The sequence below is a fragment of the Aotus nancymaae genome, unplaced genomic scaffold (assembly GCF_030222135.1).
Source record: "Aotus nancymaae isolate 86718 unplaced genomic scaffold, 86718_ANA_hifiasm-v0.15.2.pri h1tg000028l, whole genome shotgun sequence".
Lineage (NCBI taxonomy): Eukaryota > Metazoa > Chordata > Mammalia > Primates > Aotidae > Aotus > Aotus nancymaae.
The window spans coordinates 12,204,243-12,222,764 of NW_026988441.1; the positions used below are offsets into that span (position 1 = coordinate 12,204,243).

General features: G+C 51.2%; 1 protein-coding gene across 2 annotated transcripts in view; it reads right to left on the reverse strand.

Moving 5' to 3' along the window:
• The window catches only part of MEGF8 (multiple EGF like domains 8), a 53,925-nt gene extending 35,560 nt beyond the window's left edge, over positions 1-18,365 (reverse strand). For both annotated transcript variants that reach the window (XM_012461480.2, XM_012461481.2), the window contains exons 1-8: positions 17,633-18,365; positions 8,625-8,788; positions 8,182-8,388; positions 7,197-7,377; positions 7,027-7,115; positions 6,076-6,491; positions 5,480-5,625; positions 5,228-5,350 (exon numbers count right to left, since the gene is read on the reverse strand). In XM_012461480.2, coding sequence (XP_012316903.2) covers positions 5,228-5,350; positions 5,480-5,625; positions 6,076-6,491; positions 7,027-7,115; positions 7,197-7,377; positions 8,182-8,388; positions 8,625-8,788; positions 17,633-17,819 — 1,513 coding nt within the window. In that variant the 5' untranslated portion in view covers positions 17,820-18,365. The remainder of the gene's footprint in view (positions 1-5,227; positions 5,351-5,479; positions 5,626-6,075; positions 6,492-7,026; positions 7,116-7,196; positions 7,378-8,181; positions 8,389-8,624; positions 8,789-17,632) is intronic.
• Between the last annotated feature and the right edge of the window lie 157 nt (positions 18,366-18,522).

Consider the following 18,522-nt stretch of genomic DNA (forward strand, 5'->3'; position numbering starts at 1 on the left):
CAATGTCTGATCTAGTGAGAGTAAAAGGTTTCTTCATATCTCCTCCCTGGTGAGCCCTCTGGCCCTGAGACAGGACCCTAGCTGCTATTAGAAAGACAATATGGCTGGGCGTGGTAACTCACATCTGTATTCCCAGCACTTTAGGAGGCAAAGTCTCAGGAGGCTCGCTTGAGGCCAGGAGTTCAACACTAGCCTGGACAACACAGCAAGACCCTATCTCTTAAAAAAAATTTTTTTTTAATTAGGCAGGCATGGTGGTGTGTGCCTATGGTCTCAGCTACTTGGGAGGCTGAGATGGAAGGATGACTTGAACCTAGGAGCTCAGCCTTGGCAACAAAGTGAGACCTTATCTCTACAAAAAACAATTTATTTTTTTATTTTTTGTTTTGAGACAGTCTCGCTCTGTTACCCAGGCTGGAGTGGAGTGCAGTGGCATGATCTCGGCTCACTGCAACCTCCACCTCCCGGGTTCAAGTGATTCTCCTGCCTCAGCCTCCTGAGTAGCTGGGACTGCAGGTGTCTGCCACCATGCTGGCTAATTTTTGTATTTTCAGTAGAAATGAGTTTTGCCATATTGGCCAGCTGGTCTCAAACTCCTGACCTCAGGTGATCCCCCTGCCTAAGCCTCCCAAAGTACAGGCATGAGCCACCAAACCCAGCCAAAAAAAAATTTTTTTTAATTAGCCAGGAAGGTTAGCATGGGCCTGTGGTCCCAACTACTTGGGACGCAGAGGTGGGAGGATTGCTTGAACCGGGAAGTCAAGGTGACGGTGAGCTATGATTGCACCACTGCATTCCAGCTTGAGCAACAGAACAAGACTCTGTCTCTAAAATAGTAACAATAGGCTGGGAGTGGTGGCTCACACTTGTAATCCCAGCACTTTGGGAGGCCCAGGCAGGTGGATCACCTGAGGTCAGGAGTTCAAGAACAGCCTGGGCAACATGGCAAAACTTCATCTCTACCAAAAATACAAAAATTAGCCAGGAGTGGTGGTGCACATCTATAATCCCAGTTACTCAGGAAGCTGAGGCAGGAGAATCATTTGAACACAGGAGGCAGAGGTTGCAGTCAGTGGAGATTATGCTACTACACTCCAGCCTGGGCGACAGAGCAAGACTCTATCTCAAGTAAAATAAAATAAAATAAAATAGGGCTGGGTGCAGTGGCTCACGCCTGTAATCACAGCACTTTGGGAGGTTGAGGCAGGCAAATCATGAGGTCAGGATATCGAGACCATCCTGGTCATGGTGAAACCCCATCTCTACTAAAATACAAAAAATTAGTCAGGCATGGTGGCGTGTGCCTATAGTCCCAGCTACTCAGGAGGCTGAGGCAGGGGAATCGCTTGAACCCAGGAGACGGAGTTTGCAGTGAGCCAAGATCGTGCCACTGCATTCCAGCCTGGCGAGAGAGTAAGATTCCATCTCAAAAAATAAATAAATAAAATAAAATAGTAACAACAATAATAATAATGCCTGGCTGCATGCCGGCTCACGCTTGTAATCCTAGCACTTTGGGAGGCCAAGGCAAGCGGATCACAGGTCAGGTGTTCAAGACCAGCCTGGCCAACACAGTGAAACCCTGTCTCTACTAAAAAAAAATTACAAAAATTAGGCTGGGTGGAGTGGCTCATACCTGTAATCCCAGCATTTTGGGAGGCTGAGGCAGGCGGATCATGAGGTCAAGAGATCAAGATCATCCTGGCCAACATAGTGAAACCCTGTCTCTAATAAAATAAAAAAATTAGCTGAGCATGGTGGCATGCACCTGTAGTCCCAGCTACTTGGGAGGCTAAGGCAGAAGAATTGCTTGAACCCAGGAGGCGGAGGTTGCAGTGAACTAAGATTGCGCCACTGCATTCCAGCCTGGTAACAGAGTTAGACTCTGTCTCAAAAAAAAAAAAAATTAGCTGGATGTGGTAGCAGGCACCTGTAATCCCAGCTACTCGGGAGGTTGAGGCAAGAGAATCACTTGAACCCAGGGGGCAGAGGTTGCAGTGAGCCGAAATTGTGCCACGGCACTCCAGTCTGGTGACAGAGTGAGACTCCATCTCAAAATAATAATAATAATAATAATAATAATAATAATGCCAGTAATCCCAGCAATTTGGGAGGCTGAGGCAGGTGAATCACTTGAGGCCAGGAGTTTGGGATCACCTGACCAACATGGCAGAAAACCCATTTCTACTAAAAATACAAAAATTAACCTGGCATGGTGGCACACACCTGTAGTCCCAGCTACCCAGGAGGATGAAGCATGAGAATTGCTTGAAGCTGGGAGGCAGCGGTTGGAGTGAGCCAAGATCGAGCCACTGCACTCCAGTGTGGGCAACAGAGTGAGACTCTGTCTCAAAAATAAATAAAAATTTTAAAAAAGAAAGACAATGTGTGGTGCCCTTCACTGGGCATCGTTCTTCAAGGATCATCTCAATTTATTCTTACAGCTGCCCAATGGCATAAGTGTTATCATAATTTTCATTTCACAGATGAGGAAACAGGCACAGAGCTTAAGTGACAGTTTTATACAGATGGTTGTTTGGGGCCGGCTTTAGCTCAGCGGTTACTTCGACAATGCTTTCTATGGTGGAAAACAGATGGTTGTCTGGATAGCCATGCTGGCTCTGTCACTTATCCACTGTGATCTTGAAAACATTGCTGCTAAAGATACTATCAACAGAGTAAACAAACAACCCGGGCAGTGGCTCACACCTGTAATCCCAGAACTTTGGGAGGCTGAGCAGGTGGATTGCCTGAGGTCAAGAGTTCCAGACCAGTCTAGCCAACATGGTGAAACCCTGTCTCTACTGAAAATACAAAAATATTAGCCAGGCATGGTGGCGGGCACCTATAATCCCAGCTACTTGGGAGGCTAAGGCAGGGGAATTGCTTGAACCAGGGAGGTGGAGGTTGCAGTGAGCCGAGATAGGGCCACTCTACTCCAGCCTGGGTGACAGAGAGAGACTTATCTCAAAAACAAAACAAAAACAACCTATAGAATGTGAGAAAATATTTGCAAACTATGCATCCAACAAAACTCTAATATCCAGAATCAATACGGAACTTAAATAAGTTAACAAGCAAAAAACAACCCCATTAAAAAATAGACAAAGGATATAAACAGACATTTTTCAAAAGAAGACATACATGTGGCCAATAAGCATATGAAGAAATGCTCAATATCTATCACTAATCATGAGAGAAATGCAAATCAAAACAACAATGAAATGCCATCTCAAACCAGTCAGAATGGCTATTATCAAAAAGTCAAAAAATAACACATACAAGTGAGGTTGCAGAGAAAAGGGAATGCTTACATACTGCTGGTGGGAATGTAAATTAGTTCAGGCATTATGGAAAGCAGTTTGAAGATTTCTCAAAGAACTTAAAACAGATTTACCATTTGACCCAGCAATCCCATTATAGGACATATACCCAAAGGAATATAAATTGTTCTAACATAAAGACACATGTACATGTTATGTTCATTGCAGCACTATTCATAATAGCAAAGACATGGAATCAACCTAAATATCCATCAATGATAGACTGAATGAAGAAAATGGAGGCCAGGCATGGTGGCTTATGCCTGTAATCCCAGCACTTTGGGAGGCTGAGGCGGGTGGATCATCTGAGGTCAGGAGTTCAAGACCAGCCTAGCCAACAGAGTGAAACCCCATCACTACTAAAAAACAAAAATTAGCCAGGCATGGTGGTGGGCGCCTATAATCCCAGCTACTCAGGAGGCTGAGGCAGAAGAATCACTTGAACCTGGGAGGCAGAGGTTGCAGTGAGCCAAGATCGTGCCATTGCACTCCAGCCTGGGTGACAAGAGCAAAACTCCATCTCAAAAAAACAAAAAAAAAAAAAGAAAGAAAAGAAAATATGGTACTTATATATTATGTATGGAATATTACATGGCCATAAAAAAGAATGAGACCATGCCCTTTGCATCAACATGGATGCAGCTGGAGGCCATTAACCTAAGCAAACTAATACAGGAACAGAAAACAAAGCACTGCATGTTCTCAGAAGTGGGAGCCAAACATTGCGTGCACATGGACACAAAGAAGGGAACAACAGACACTTGAAGGGCCTACTTGAGGGCTGGAGGAGGGAGAGGATCAAAAAACTACCTATTGGGGATAGGCACAGTGGCTCAGCCTGTAATCCCAGCACTTTGGGAGGCTGAGGCAGGTGGATCACCTGAGGTCAGGAGTTAGAGACCAGTCTGGCCAATGTGGCGAAACCCCGTCTCTACTAAAAATACAAAAAAATTAGCCAGGCATGGTGGCATGTTCCTGTACTCCCAGCTACTTGGGAGGCTGAGGTGGGAGGATCACTTGAACCCAGGAAGTGGAGGTTGCAGTGAGTCAAGACTGCGCCACTGCACTCCAGTCTGGGTAACAGAGTAAAACCCCATCTCGAAAAAAAAAAAAAAAAAAAAAGTACCTGTTGGGTACTAGGCTTAATATCTGGGTGATGAAATAATCAGTACACCAAATCCCCACAACACACAATTTACCTATATAATAAAACTACACATGTACCTCTGAACCTAAAATGAAAGTTAAAAAGGCCAGGCTCAGTGGCTTAAGCCTGTCATCCCAGCACTTTGGGAGGCTAAGGTGGGCAGATCACTTGAGGTTAGGAGTTTGAGACCAGCCTGGCCAATGTGATGAAACCATGTCTCTAGTAAAAAAAAAAAAAAAATTAGCTAGGCATGGTGAGGTGTGCCTATAATCCCAGCTACTCAGGACGCTGAGGCAAGAGAATCGCTTGAACTCGGGAGGCGGAGGTTGCAGTGAGCTGAGATGGTGCTACTGTACTCTAGCCTGGGTGATGGAGCAGGACTCCATTGAAAGAAAAGAAAGAAAGAAAGGGGAGGGGAGGGGAGGGGAGAAGGAAAGAGGGTGGGAAGGAAGGGAAGGAAAGAAGGAAGAAAAGAAAGAAGGAAAGAAGGAAAAGTTGCTGCTGCTTAGCCTCTTAGGCATTTGACTGGGGCAGCTGGAACTGGCAAAACCTGGACTGAAACCCCCACTGGATGCTGCCGTAAGGGCCTCCCATCTCCATGGTGATGATGTCCTAGTCCCATCTCCATCCCAGGCTTGCCTCCTGAAGCTGGCACCAACTGGCCTGGATGTCAGGCTCACCCTCACAAGGACTGAGGTGGCTTGAGTCCAGAATCACTGTGAAGGGAGGCAGGACCCTAAGAACAGGGGCCACTCACCCTCAGGGGTTCCTGGAGGGGCAAGCTCAGCCCCTGACACCCATTGATGGCAGCCAAGGTGGTAGAAGAAGATACCGTCTTCATAGCACTTTTCCTCCTGGTAATGGGTGTGCACATTGCCCCCTGGGAGAGGAGGAAAGGGGCATAGCTGGCAAGCCTGAGGGAGGTGGGGACTCCCATGCAGGGAGCCTCAGCTCAGGGTTGGCTCAGGCCCTCAGCAGGCAGGCAGGCAGGACTGGGGAGCTTCCTCACCATAGACCACCATGTAGTTGCCCAGAACGCTAGCTGTGTGGAAGGCTCGCTCCCTTGGGCCCTGAAGCCCATCCCGCCCCTTCAGGGTCGTCCACAAGCGCCGATCCACATGGAAAAGCTCAGTGGAGTTCACTCGCACAGAGAACCTACCAAAGGAGGAGAAGGACAAGGGCTCAGGGTGGGAAGGGTCTCTCCCTTCTCCAAGCTCTTAGGAGCTGTGTGATCACCCAGGCATGAGACTGGCCATGACTGGCTCTATGTCTCCTCCAAACTAGAAGTTCCCTGTGGGCAGGACCCTGACTCATCTCTGGGTACCCACATAAGCTAGCAAGGTCTAGACACCAAGCAGGGCTCTGTTGAATAGATACATGGCTGGGAGTGTATGGGAGGCAATTCACCAAGAGCTTGAATAAAACATCAGACAATATGTGAGTGGGTGAGTGAATGAGTGAGTGAATAAAGAAGAATATATGAAGGAAGAAGTGATGCAGAGACCACAAGAGTCCAGTAGTGGGCAAAGACCTCTAAGACTAAAGTCCTATGGTGTTGAACCGGGACTGGCCTGTGGGACACAAGTTATGGGACGGGTCACTTACCGGGCAGTGGAGGGCCGGTGTCCACCATGAACCAATAGGGCACGGGAGGGGGCGTGGAATACCATGGAGTGGCCAGTGGCAGCAGGGGGCCGTCCACCTGCCGGAATCACCTGCTCCCAATAGCCCCCGCTGGTGCTGTCGAGGCGGAAACGGAAGAGGCCAGAGGAGAAAAGGTCGTGCTGGGTGCGGCCTCCAGACACATACAGCCAGACGTCGTCCACTAGGGCAGCCGCATGACCTGCCAGGCCTGGGGGCCCCAAGGAGCTGGAGGCAGGTGGTGCCAGGAGCTCCCAGCGGCCCCCACCCAGTGGACTGAAGGCCCACACGTCGTTGGTGAGTGAGCCGTCAGCCAGCTCACCACCCATCAGCACCAGGGAGCCGGCCCAGGCCACGGCCACGTGGGAGTGACGGGCAGCCTGTGAGGAAGAGACAAGAGACAGAGATAGAGACACAGCAAGAGAGCCAGAGCCAGGCTTAGAGAGAGAGATGCAGAGCCAGAGAAACATGGAGAGAAGGCGAGATAAAGACAGAGACAAAGAGAAAGGCAGAGGTCGGTAGAGAGAGAAAAGACAGACCCGTAGAAACAGAGAAACATAGTAAGAGAGGGAAGACACAGGGAGACAGAGTTAGAAGGACAAATAGCGGAGAGAAACAGACCCAGAGAGATGGAGACCCAGAAACCGAGAACACAGAAGCCCAGAAGTCAGACAGACTAAAATAGACTAGATTGAGAAACAGAAGACGTGGAAAAATAAGATGCACAAAAGCAGATAAAGGAAGAGGAGGAAGAAAAAAAAAATAGCGAGAAAAGGCAGAAATAGGGAAAAGTAGGTTCCTATAGCAAGCTGTGGGAACTGGGCGAGCACTGGGTGATAGGGGATCAGTCTGGGGGTCCCTGGCTTGGCCTACTTGAGTGGACAGGCTCCTCCAGGACAGGGGAGGGGTCCATACCGGGGCAGGACTCAGGTCCCAGGACTCCCAGGTGTTGGCAGAGAAGTTGTATAGGACGAGGTCACCCAGGGCGTTGTTGAGGTCCTGACCTGTAGAGCAGTGGACAATCTCAAGCCCTGGCCACGGGCTGCCAGGCCGCCAGACCCCTGATACTCATCCCATCTGCTCACCTCCGAAAACTGCCAGCAGCCCCGGCGGGGACAGGAAGGCACCAGCTGCCCCGATACGGGCAGAGAAGGCAGGATCCCCAGCACTCACGTTGTGCCACCAGCCAGCCCCCTGGTTCTCCCGCAAGTGCAGGTCACAGGCACGTCCCAAGAAGCCAGGCTCACAGCGGCATGGTCCCAGGGGCTGGGGGGAAGTAGACATAAAGGCAGAGATAAGAGGAGAGAGAAGGACAGGGAGACAAAAGAGACACAAAGAGAAAAAGCCAGAATGAACAGGGCACAAAGGGAGAGAGAAAGAGACAGAAAGGAGGGAGGGTATGGAAAAGGAAAGAGACAGAGAGAGAGACAGAGAGACAGGAAGAGGAGAAAGGCAAAGCGTCAGACAGAGAGAAACAAGAGACAAAGAGGCACAACAGAAGGAAGCAGACAGATGGAAAAAAAGAAGACCACAGAAAAAGGAAAAGGCACACAGAGAAATAGGGGAACAGACAGAAGATGGCAGGCTGGAGAAGACAGTCAGTCAGTTAGGCTGATGTTCAGTCTATAGAGCTCAGATCTGGGGAGGCCAAGGCGGGGAGGGCTCAAAGCGTGATCCAGATTGAAAGCTGGATGCGCACAGCTTAGGCAGAAGGTCAGTGGTGTGAGGTTGGAAGTCATGGCAGGGGGTCCAAGGCCACACAGAGTGGCTGGGTGGGAGGACAGAGTTGGGCCTGGATGGAGGAAGGAGGGTGGTGTTCACAGGTGAGAGTGGGGTATAGATGAGCAACCGATATGCTAAGCAGGGGAGGGCCTGCAGGTGAAGGTGGGGTGGGGTTGGAGTAATGGGTAGGGGGCAAGCTCTGGAAGGAGAGGGACGTGAGTATCATGGGAAAGGCTCGGGTGGTGGGGGGAGTTTCATGCAGGAGCAAGGTCAGACCTAGTAGATGGGCATGGAGGGTGTGCTCACAGATCAGGGCCCCAGGGGAAACAGGGCTGGGGACCGGCTCACCGAGGCGCAGGTGCCATGGCTGCCACAGTAGGCTGAACACTCCTGCAGGCCACAGTCAGGACCCCCCCAGCCCGGCTCGCAAGCACACACACCCGGCGGCTGGCACTGGCCATGGCTCCGGCAGCCACCCGGGCACAGAGAGAAGCGGAATGAGGCATTAAAGCCCAGCAGGTTGTAGTTGGCATCGCTGAAGAGGTGCAGCAGCATCTGTAGGCACAAGGTGGACTGGGTAAGGTGGGCAGGGCCAGGGGACTGGCCTGGGAGGGTGGTCCACTCCTGTTCCTGTCCACCCTGGGGGACCCAGAGCCCCATCTCCTTCCTTTGCCTCTCTCCACCTTCCCCTGTCCCTGTGTCCTGCTCTCAGATGCCCTCTTACTATCTGTGCCTCCCCTCCTCTTCCCTTTCCCTTGGTGTATCTACCCCACAGCCCTGTCCCCACTAACCTTGCCTGAGGAAGCCTCAATGGGCGGAGGCCGGGTGCTCCCGCTCAGACTGGCAAGCAGTGGCCCTCGGGGGGAGTCACCATCATACACGAACAGGTAGTCATACGTGCACTCCGTGTCCAGGAAAAGGAAGTCCAGCAGGATCCGGTGCTGGGGGCTTGGGGCTGGGAGGTGAGCACAGAGGGACCAGTTTCTAAAGTGGAACTCCTTGGCCAGGCGAGGTGGCTGACGCCTGTAACCCCAGCACTTTGGGAGGCCAAGGTGGGCGGATCACGAGATCAGGTGATTGAGACCATCCTGGCCAACATGGTGAAACCCCGTCTCTACTAAAAATACAAAAAAAATTAGCTGAGCATGCTGGCGCATGCCTGTAGTCCCAGCTACTCGGGAGGCTGAGGCAGGAGAATTGCTTGAACACTGGAGGCAGAGATTGCAGTAAGCCGAGATCACACCACTGTACTGCAGCCTGGGCGACAGTGCAAGACTCCGTCTCCAAAAAAAAAAAAAAAAAAAGTGGAACTTCTCCCCACACCTCCTTGCAGCCTCCCACAAACACCAAACCCTGCTCCAGGTGATGCTGGGGGCTCGAGGATGAGTCAGACCCGGGCCCCGCCTTGGAGGGTCTCCCAGTCTCATAGCCTAGAACGGTCAAGGGCTGTGACAAACAGACGGACAGGAGCCCAGAGAAAGAATCACAATATTCCTGACATCTAGAAGGGTCTCCTGAGATCAGAATGAACACCCCCACCATTCAGAGGGGAAAACAAAGTGCAGAGAGAAAACTCCATCCCAGTGGCCACACAGAGCAGAAGCCACACTGTTCCTGATGCCTCGCTCTTCCTGTCTCTGCCTGAGCTTCAGACGTGTCCAGGCTGGAGGGTCAAGGTCATAATCTCAGTGAGAAGAGCACCTCCGTGACAGTCCCCTGGCCCAGGCTGAACAGAGCTCCAAGAGAAGAGTCCAGTTTCTTCCCCTTAAACAGAGGCCTAACCTTGGAGCAGCATAGTTCCCCTCTGTCCCCATCGAGAGTCTCACATCTGTTTACTGTGATGGCTAGAAGCACAAACTCTGGAACCAGACTGCCTGAGCTTATGTCTTGGCTCTGCCACCAAATAGCTACTAGCTGTGTGACCTTAGGCAAGTAACTCACCCCCTCTGGATCAGTGTCCTCATCTGTAAAGTGGGATATAGTGGTACTGTAGTAGATTCAAATTTCTAGGCTACTCCTGCCATTGAAAGGTAATTCCCTGCCCCTTGTATCTGGGAAGAGCCTTAGTGACTTGCTTGACCAATAAAAAACAGCAGAGACCAGGTGCAGTGGCTCACACCTATAATCCCAGCACTTTGGGAGGCCAAGGTGAGTGGATCACCTGAGGTCAGAAGTTTGAGACCAGCATGGCCAACATGGTGAAACCCCGCCTCTACTAAAAATACAAAAATTAGCCAGGCATGGTGGCATATGCCTGTAGTCCCAGCTACTTGGGAGGTTGAGGCAGGAGAATCGCTTGAACCTGAAAGCTGGAGGTTGTGGTAAGCTGAGATCACGCCACTGCACTCCAGCCTGGGCAACAGAGCAAACTCCATCTCAAAAAAAAAAAAACCCCGCAGAAATGACATTCTGAAACTTCCAAGGCTATATCATAAGAGGCCTTGTACTTTTTACCTGGGCCTCACAGAATGTTCTTTCTCAGAACACAGCTGTCATGCTATGAAAAGCCAAAGCCACAAGAGGAGGCCACACACAGGCGTTCCGGCTGACAGTCCCAACTCAGCTTCCAGCTGATAGCTGGCTTCAATTGCCAGCCCTGAGAGGACCTTCCCGGACGTCTAGTACAGGTGAACATTCAGCGAGTGACTGCAGCCCCAGCTAACATCTGACTGCAACTTCATGAGGAGCAGTAATGCACATGAAATGCTGACAGTGGAGCCAGGCGCGGTGGCTCACGCCTGCAATCCCAGCACTTTTGAGAGCCTGAGACAAGCAGATTACCTGAGGTCAGGAGTTCCAGACCAACCTGGCCAACATGGCGAAACCCTATCTCTACTAAAAAAAAGTTGGCCAGGCATGGTGGCATGTGCCTGTAGTCCCAGCTAATCAGGAGGCTGAGGCAGAAGAATTGCTTGAACCCAGAAGCAGGAGACTGCAGTGAGCCAAGATCACACCACTGCACTCCAGTCTGGGCAACAGATCGAAACTGTCTCAAAAAAAAAAAAAAAAAAGAGGCTGGGCCACACAAGGTGCCTCATATCTGTAATCCCAGCACTTTGGGAGGCCCAAAGTGGTAGGTGGATCACCTGAGGTCAGGAGTTCAAGATCAGCCTGACCAACATGGAGAAACCCCGTCTCTACTAAAAATACAAAATTAGCTGGGTGTGGTGGCGCATGCCTGTAATCCCAGCTGCTCAGGAAGCTGAGGCAGGAGAATCGCTTGAACCCAGGAGGTGGAGGTTGTGGTGAGCTGAGATTGTGCCATTGCACTCTAGTCTGAGCAACAAGAGCGAAACTCTGTCTCAAAAAACAACAAAAAAAAGAAGCTGGACACTGTGGCTCACGTCTGTAATCCCAGCACTTTGGGAGGCCGAGGGGGACAGATCATTTGAGGTCAGGAGTTTGAGACCAGCCTGGCCAACATGGTGGAAACCCCGTATCTGCTGAAAATACAAAAAAATTAGCTGGATGTGGTGGTGCATGCTTGTAATCCCAGCTACTTGGGAGGCTGAAAGAATCCTTAAACCTGGGAGGTAGAGGTTGCAATGAGCTGTGATCACGCCAATGCCTCCAGTCAGGGCAACATAGCAAAACTCCCCCACCCCACCCCCCCGCCGCTAAAAAAAGAAACGCTGACAACAGGGCCTGCACATCGTGGTGAGTGCTACTTCCCCTAACACTGTCACTGTCTTGTTCTCTGCCAGTCCTTGTTCTGGGAGCCTCTCTCATTCCACATCCCACATGAGGAGGCTACCGAGCAGGCAGCTGAGGGGAGTCCTCTGGGTGATGGAAATTAGGAGGCCTGAACTCTGGCTCTGGCTCTGCCCATGACTGGCTAGAGGACCCTGGGCCAGCCCCCTATCTGAATCTTGGAAACACTCAGTCACCACTCTCAATGGTTGAGTGATCCTGGGCCAGTTCCATGGGCTCTCTGAGCCTTAGTTTCCTTGACTGTAAAATGGGGATAATTCCCCCGACTCATGAAGGCTGGGGTGAACATTCAACGAGGTGATGACTCCAGCCTGCCAGCTCAGAGCCCTTGCCTGCCCAGCCTCAACCTCTCTCACAGAACCATTGATCCAGCCTCCTTCTTCCCCTGACATGAGTCCCTGAGAGATCTTCCCAACTCATCTGGCCTTGTTGCTCCCTTTCTTCAAAGCCCTACATGGCTCCCTACGACCCTAGGAGAAAGTACAGCTCCCTAAACTGCTGTTTGGAGCCTTGCTTTGTCTCAAATCATCTCACTGCTTTCTTGTAGCTCTAATGGGAGCTGGGCCTTTGTACAAGCTTCTCCCACTGTCTGCAACGTATTCTCCCTTCCCGCCACCAGCCCTCTTCCTCCAGGATGCCTCCTAGCTGGGTTAGGGGCCCCTCTACAGGGTCCTCACATCCTATTATAACCTTCACTCCTTTGGGCCAGGAACATCTATGTCCTGTTCTGTCTCCCTGCAGGGCAGGGCCTGGACGTGGGCCTAATTCCCTCTGCAGCACTGCCCAGACCTGGGCTTGGCACTCAGCAAAGGCTCAGGAAATGCTGGATGACAGAATGAAGAAATACACAAAAGAAAGACTACCAAAGCTGGAAGCTGTCCCTCAGGCTCTGACCAGAGCCCCCACGAACATCACACACAGATCCCACCCATGCTCTGGGGAACGCAGAAGAAACATTCAGCAGGGCCACACAACCAGACCTCCCAGAATCTTACCAGCCTCAACCAAACTATAAAGCCCTGTTCCTGGAATCACAAGCACATCTTTGTTAAGTGCCTGCCAGAGGCTGGCTCACCATCTACCTCCCCAGGTTCTTCCGTAAGTTGAAGGTCTCCTGTTTCCACCCAACCCCCATATCATTCCAGACAGAAATCTGATCCCAAACCCCTCCTGCTCAAAAACAGGATGCCCCTTATTCATGAGGATGTTATAATGACTAGGACTGGGCTGGGCGTCGTGGCTCACATCTATGATCCCAGGACAGATCACTTGAGGCCAGGAGTTCGAGACCATCCTGGCCAACATGGAGAAAGCCCATCTCTACTAAAAATAAAAAAATTAGCCAGGCATGGTGGCACATGCCTGTAATCCCAGCTACTTGGGAAACCAAGCAAGGCACGAGAATCACTTGAACCTGGGAAGCAGAAGTTGCAGTGAACCGAGATTGCGCCAATGCATTCCAACCTGGGCAACAGAACAAGACTCTGTCTCAAAAAAAAAAAAAAAAAAAAAACTAGGACTAAAGTGTGAACATAATACAAAAGTTAGTGGGTTGGTTGTTTATCTTTTTTTTTTCCTGAAACAGGGTCTCGCTCTGCTGCCCAGGCTGAAGTGCAGTAGTGCAATCGGCTCACTGCAACCTCAGCCTCCCAGGCTCAAGGGATCTGCCCATTTCAGCCTCCCCAGTAGCTAGGAATATAGGCACATGCCCAGCTTTATAATTTTTTTGTAGAGACAGCATCCCACTATGTTATCTAGGCTAGTCTTTAACTCCTGGGCTCAAGCGATCCTTCTGCCTCAGATTCCCAAAGTGCTGGGATTACAGGCATGTGCCACTGCACTCGGCTGGTTTTTTTTTTTTTTTTTTTTTTTGAGACAGAGTCTCACTCTGTCGCCTAGGATAGAGTGCAGTGGCACAATCTCAGCTCACAGCAACCTCCACCTCCCGGATTCAAGCAATTCTCCTGCCTCAGCCTCCTGAGTAGCTGAGATTACAGGTGCACACCATCACGCCTGGCTAATTTTTGTATTTTTAGTAGAGACAGGGTTTCACCTGTTGATCAGGCCGGTCTCAAACTCCTGACCTTATGATCTGCCTGCCTTGGCCTCCCAAAGTGTTGAGATTACAGGAGTGAGCCACTGTACCTGGCCTTGGTTGTTTATTTTATAATATAAGGAGGAAGATGTTGGTTCTTATAAGTAAGAGGTGACAAGCATTGGTAAGAACGGAAGATCATCAAGGGGGGTCTGGAGGTCTCCTAGACTCCTTCCTCACCCCAAAATCCACCCAGTTGGTCCCCAAGTCTCATTGGTGAAACTCCACAAACATCTATTGCACTCTCTACACCTCTCCACCCCTCTAAGCCCCTGCCCCAGTTAAGAACTCACCCTCTCTTGCCAGATCAGCTCACCAAGTCTCCAGCCTGAGGGCAATGCCCCACCCCTGCTCAAAACCTTCTGTGGCTCCCCATTAACCCCAAGGGGAAGGCCAGACTGCTCCGAGTGACATTCAAGGCCCCTCTTCCCCTGCTTCTGGCTCTCATTACCTCCCACTCCCAGTCAAAAGTGCCATCAGACCAGACAAACAGACAGGGATCCTGAGACACCCCAGCCACCCTCATGTCTTCATAGAGGCTGTTTGTTCCCTTTTTCCACTCAATAAACTCCTATGCATGCTTCAGAACCCTGTTTCAGTGGCTCCTCCTCTGTGACCTCCAGCACAGTCCTCTTTCTTCCCTAGGTACATCCACCCAAACCCTGCACGTCCCTTTTCAGCCCTGAACACTGTCTCAGTGAATACACTGGGGGATGAATATCTGTGACCAGCTCCACCATTCTCAACCAGTGGGAATGAGACTCTTTTTTTTATTTGAGATGGAGTCTCACTCTGTCACCCAGGCTGAAGTGCAGTGGCGCAACTCAGCTAACTGCAACTTCCGCCTCCAGGTTCAAGCGATTCTCCTGCCTCAGCCTCCTGAGTAGCTGGGATCACAGGCATGCGCCACTATGCCAAGTTAATTTTTGCATTTTTAGCAGAGGCGGCGTTTCTCCATGTTGACCAGGCTGGTCTCCAACTCCTAATGTCAGTTGATCCCCCTGCCTTAGCCTCCAAAAGTGCTGGGATTACAGGCATGAGCCACCGTGCCCGCCTAACCAGTCTGAGACTCTTTAAGGCCAGAGAGTAATTTTTTTTTTTTTTTTGAGACAGAGTCTCACTCCATCACCAGGCGCCAGGCTGGAGTGCAATGGCGCGATCTCGGCTCACTGCAACCTCCGCCTCCCGGGTTCAAGCAATTCTCCTGCCTCAGCCTCCCGAGTAGCTGGGACTACAGGCGCATGCCACCACGCCCAGCTAATTTTTGTATTTTTAGTAGAGACAGGATTTCACCATATTGGCCAGGATGATCTCGATCTCTTGACCTCGTCATCCACCCACCTCGGCCTCCCAAAGTGCTGGGATTACAGGCGTAAGCCACAGCGTCCAGCCATAATTTTTTTTTTTTTTTTTTTTTTGAGACAGAGTCTTGCTCTGTCACCCAGGCTGGAGTACAGTGGCGTGATCTCAGCTGTACTCCAGGTTCAAGTGATTCTCCTGCCTCAGCCTCCTGAGTAGTAGGACTACAGGTGCGTGCCACCACACCTGGCTAATTTTTTGTATTTTCAGTAGAGACAGGATTTCACCATGTTAGCCAGGATGGTCTTGATCTCCTGACCTCAGGTGATGCGCCTGCCTTGGCCTCCCAAAGTGCTGGGATTACAGGCATAAGCCACCACACTCAGCCCAGAGAGCAATTTATATCCAGCACGCCTTTGTCTCTCTCTCTCTCTCTCTCTCTCTCTCTCTCTCTCACACACACACACACACACACACACACACTCACTCTCTCTCTGTCTTCCTACTCTGTTCTCATCCCACTAACTTGACAGGTAGACATGCTAACACAGAGAAACATGCCTTCATCCATACCCCACACAGCAGCCAGACAGATCTTCTAACACATAAATCAGATCATGTCCTCTCCCTGATCAAAACCCTTCCATGGTTCCCCAGAGCCCCCAGACAAAAACCAAGCTCCACAGGCTGCCAAGGGAGGCCCTGCATGACCCAGGCCCTTTCATGCCTCTGGCCTTTGCTCAGGACCTCCCTGTCTGGAGGCCAGCTTCTACAGCCACTACTATATGAGGCCTTCCAAGACTTCTCCAGGAACTGCCTTTCAATTTCTCTTCCACCCCTCTATTGCCCTCAGCATACAGCTCAAAATTGCAAAACCCTACAAATGCTGGCTCCTCCCACCCTGCACCTCTGGCTCATTGGTTGTCTTGTATTCTATCTTTGCTTTTGTTTTTGTTTTTAACATGGAGTCTTGCTCTGCTGCCCAGACTGGAGTGTAGTGACACAGTATCAGTTCACTGAAACCTCCAGGTTCAAGCGATTCTTGTGCCTCAGCCTCCTGAGAAGCTGGGACTACAGAGATGTGCCATCACACCCAGATAATTTTTGTGTTTTTAGTAGAGACGGGGTTTCACCACATTGTCCAGGCTGGTCTTGAACTCCTGACTTCAGGTGATCCACTGGCCTCGGCCTCCCAAAGTGCTAGGACTACAGGCATGAGCCACCATGCCTGCCAGTATTCTATATTCTAACACAATGGATTTCTAGTTCCTCAAAAGCAAGCATCACTATCCCGCTTCCCATCTTTGCACTGCCATTCTTGTCTGGAATGCTCCCTCCTACAGACACCTCTAATCTCAGCTATACCTCGGGTTAGGTCACATGTCTTCACAGAGAAGGCACCACTGAGGTAGGGTTCTGAAGCATGGATAGGAGTTTATTGGGTAGAAAAAGAAAACAAACAGCCTGGGAGTGGGTTTGTCTCTCCCACTGACTGGGAGCCCATAAGGGTAGGGCTGGGGCTTTTCCTCCCACTCCTGACAGATTCCTATTGGTCCTTTAGATCTTAGCTCAGACCTTTCCTCCTCCAGGAAGCCTCTCTCTGTTCTCCCCTGCCCCAGATCAGGCACTTTCTCTGGCTCTCCCAGGCCTGTGGGATTCCTCCTTCATAGACTTCTCTTGGCTCTCATTATTAATGTGTTTGTCTTCCCAGCTGGACTCCAAGACCTAAGTCACCAGGGATTGTTGGAGCTGTCTCAGTCTGGACTCTGTCCAATGGGAAACATAATGTCTGGCATATGAATGACTGAAGAAAAATGCTTTTATTGAAGTATTTTACAAATAACAATAATAATAATCCTAATGCCATTTATTGAACAGTTACTATATGCCACACATCAGGCACGTTAAATACCTGTTTTCATTTCATTCCAACAACCCTATGAGATGAGAGTACTGTTGTTATCCCATTTTGTGGGGGAAGGAAGCTGAACCTCAGAGAAACGAAGCCACCTGCTCAAAGTCTCAAAGGTAATAACAATAAGAAGCCAGGTACAGTGGCTCACGCCTACAATCCCAACACTTTGGGAGGCTGAGGTGGGAGGATCGTTTGAGCCCAGCAGTTCGAGACTAGCCTGGGCAACATGGTGAGATCCTGTCTCTACAAACTCAGTTACTCGGGAGGCTGAAGTGGGAGGATCACTTGAGCCCAAGAGGTAGAGGCTGCAGTATGTAAATTGTGTTAGTACCATTGTACTCCAGCCTGGATGACAGTGAGACCCTAATCTCAAAAAAAAAAAAAAAAAGAAAAAAGAAAAGAAAAAGAAGAAGTAGTGAACCAAATTCAATGCCAGGTTGGACTCAGACGCTGAGTTCTTAACAATTATTCAGAAGACCCAGCATTGATGCTCCTGGCTTGTAATTGTCCATCTGGGTGTACGTGCATCTCCAGATGCCCCTTGCAGTCCCCCACCAGGGCCCCAGGAGACAGCGACGCCACCCCAGCCAAGGCCTCCAAGTCAGCAGACTTGGAGGCTCTCCAGGGCAGGCCCCAGGTTGGCTGCAACCCTGGATGTCAGGCATTTTAGAGCAAAAGGCCTGGACCAGAACAGAGCTCCGGGAATGTGGTGAGTGGATGAAGGCATACATGAATAAACCAGCAGCGAATTAGTGAGTGACCCACGCGGCCCCACTCACCCTCGATGAGCCACTCGCAGTTGCCATTGACGCTGTAGTTGCCTGCACCATCCGTCACGAAGCCTGGCGCCTCCCGCAGCACCTGCCGCTGCCCCTTGCAGTCCCCCGCCCAGGCCCCAGGGGACAGCGACCCCAGCACAGCCAAGGCCAAAGCCAGTGCCGTGGCCAGAGCCTTGCCCAGAGCCATCGCCGCCTCCTGCACTGATCCTTAGAGCCGGATGGGCCGTAAAAACCTGGAGAGGACCCTCTACCCGGCGTGAGGCCCTGCAAATGCGACCTCTATAGGCATAGCATGGCCTTGTAGACCGAAGAGGTCCAGGAGACGCAGTCCAGGCAAAGGGAACGGCCGCTGTTGATAGGCTCTGGAAGCCGAGGGCTGGGCCCTACGGAGCGATGGAAGGCCCTGTATATGGAGTCATCATGGAAGGAGCCGACCGCTAGGAACAGTAGGGGTCCTTATAGACACGGGCCCCCATAGGAGGCCGACCCCATAAACAGTGTCCAGCAGTTACAGACTCAGGCCGCTGCAGGCCAAACGGACCTTATAGACGGGTGGGTCCCCAGGGGGCGAAGGGCTCTACGACCCGGCAGGAGCCTACATAGAGGCTGCAGGCCGGGACCAGGCAAGGCTCGGATGGTCCAGGAGAGACTCCTCCAGCCGGGGGCGGGGCGCGAGCGGATGCCGGGGGCGGAGCCAGTCTTCAGCGGCTCGAGCCTGGACCCCGTAGACGCAGTCCCTTTGCTCACCCACCCGCGCCTCCCTCCCGGGCCGGATGGGCCAGATCAGAGAGACGACGGGACGCTTGGGCCAGAGCGGCCGCGTGAGGGCGGGAGCCGAGCAGCCCCAGTGGGAGGGCAGGCAGAGAGGCGGCGAGAAGTTGCAGAGCGGC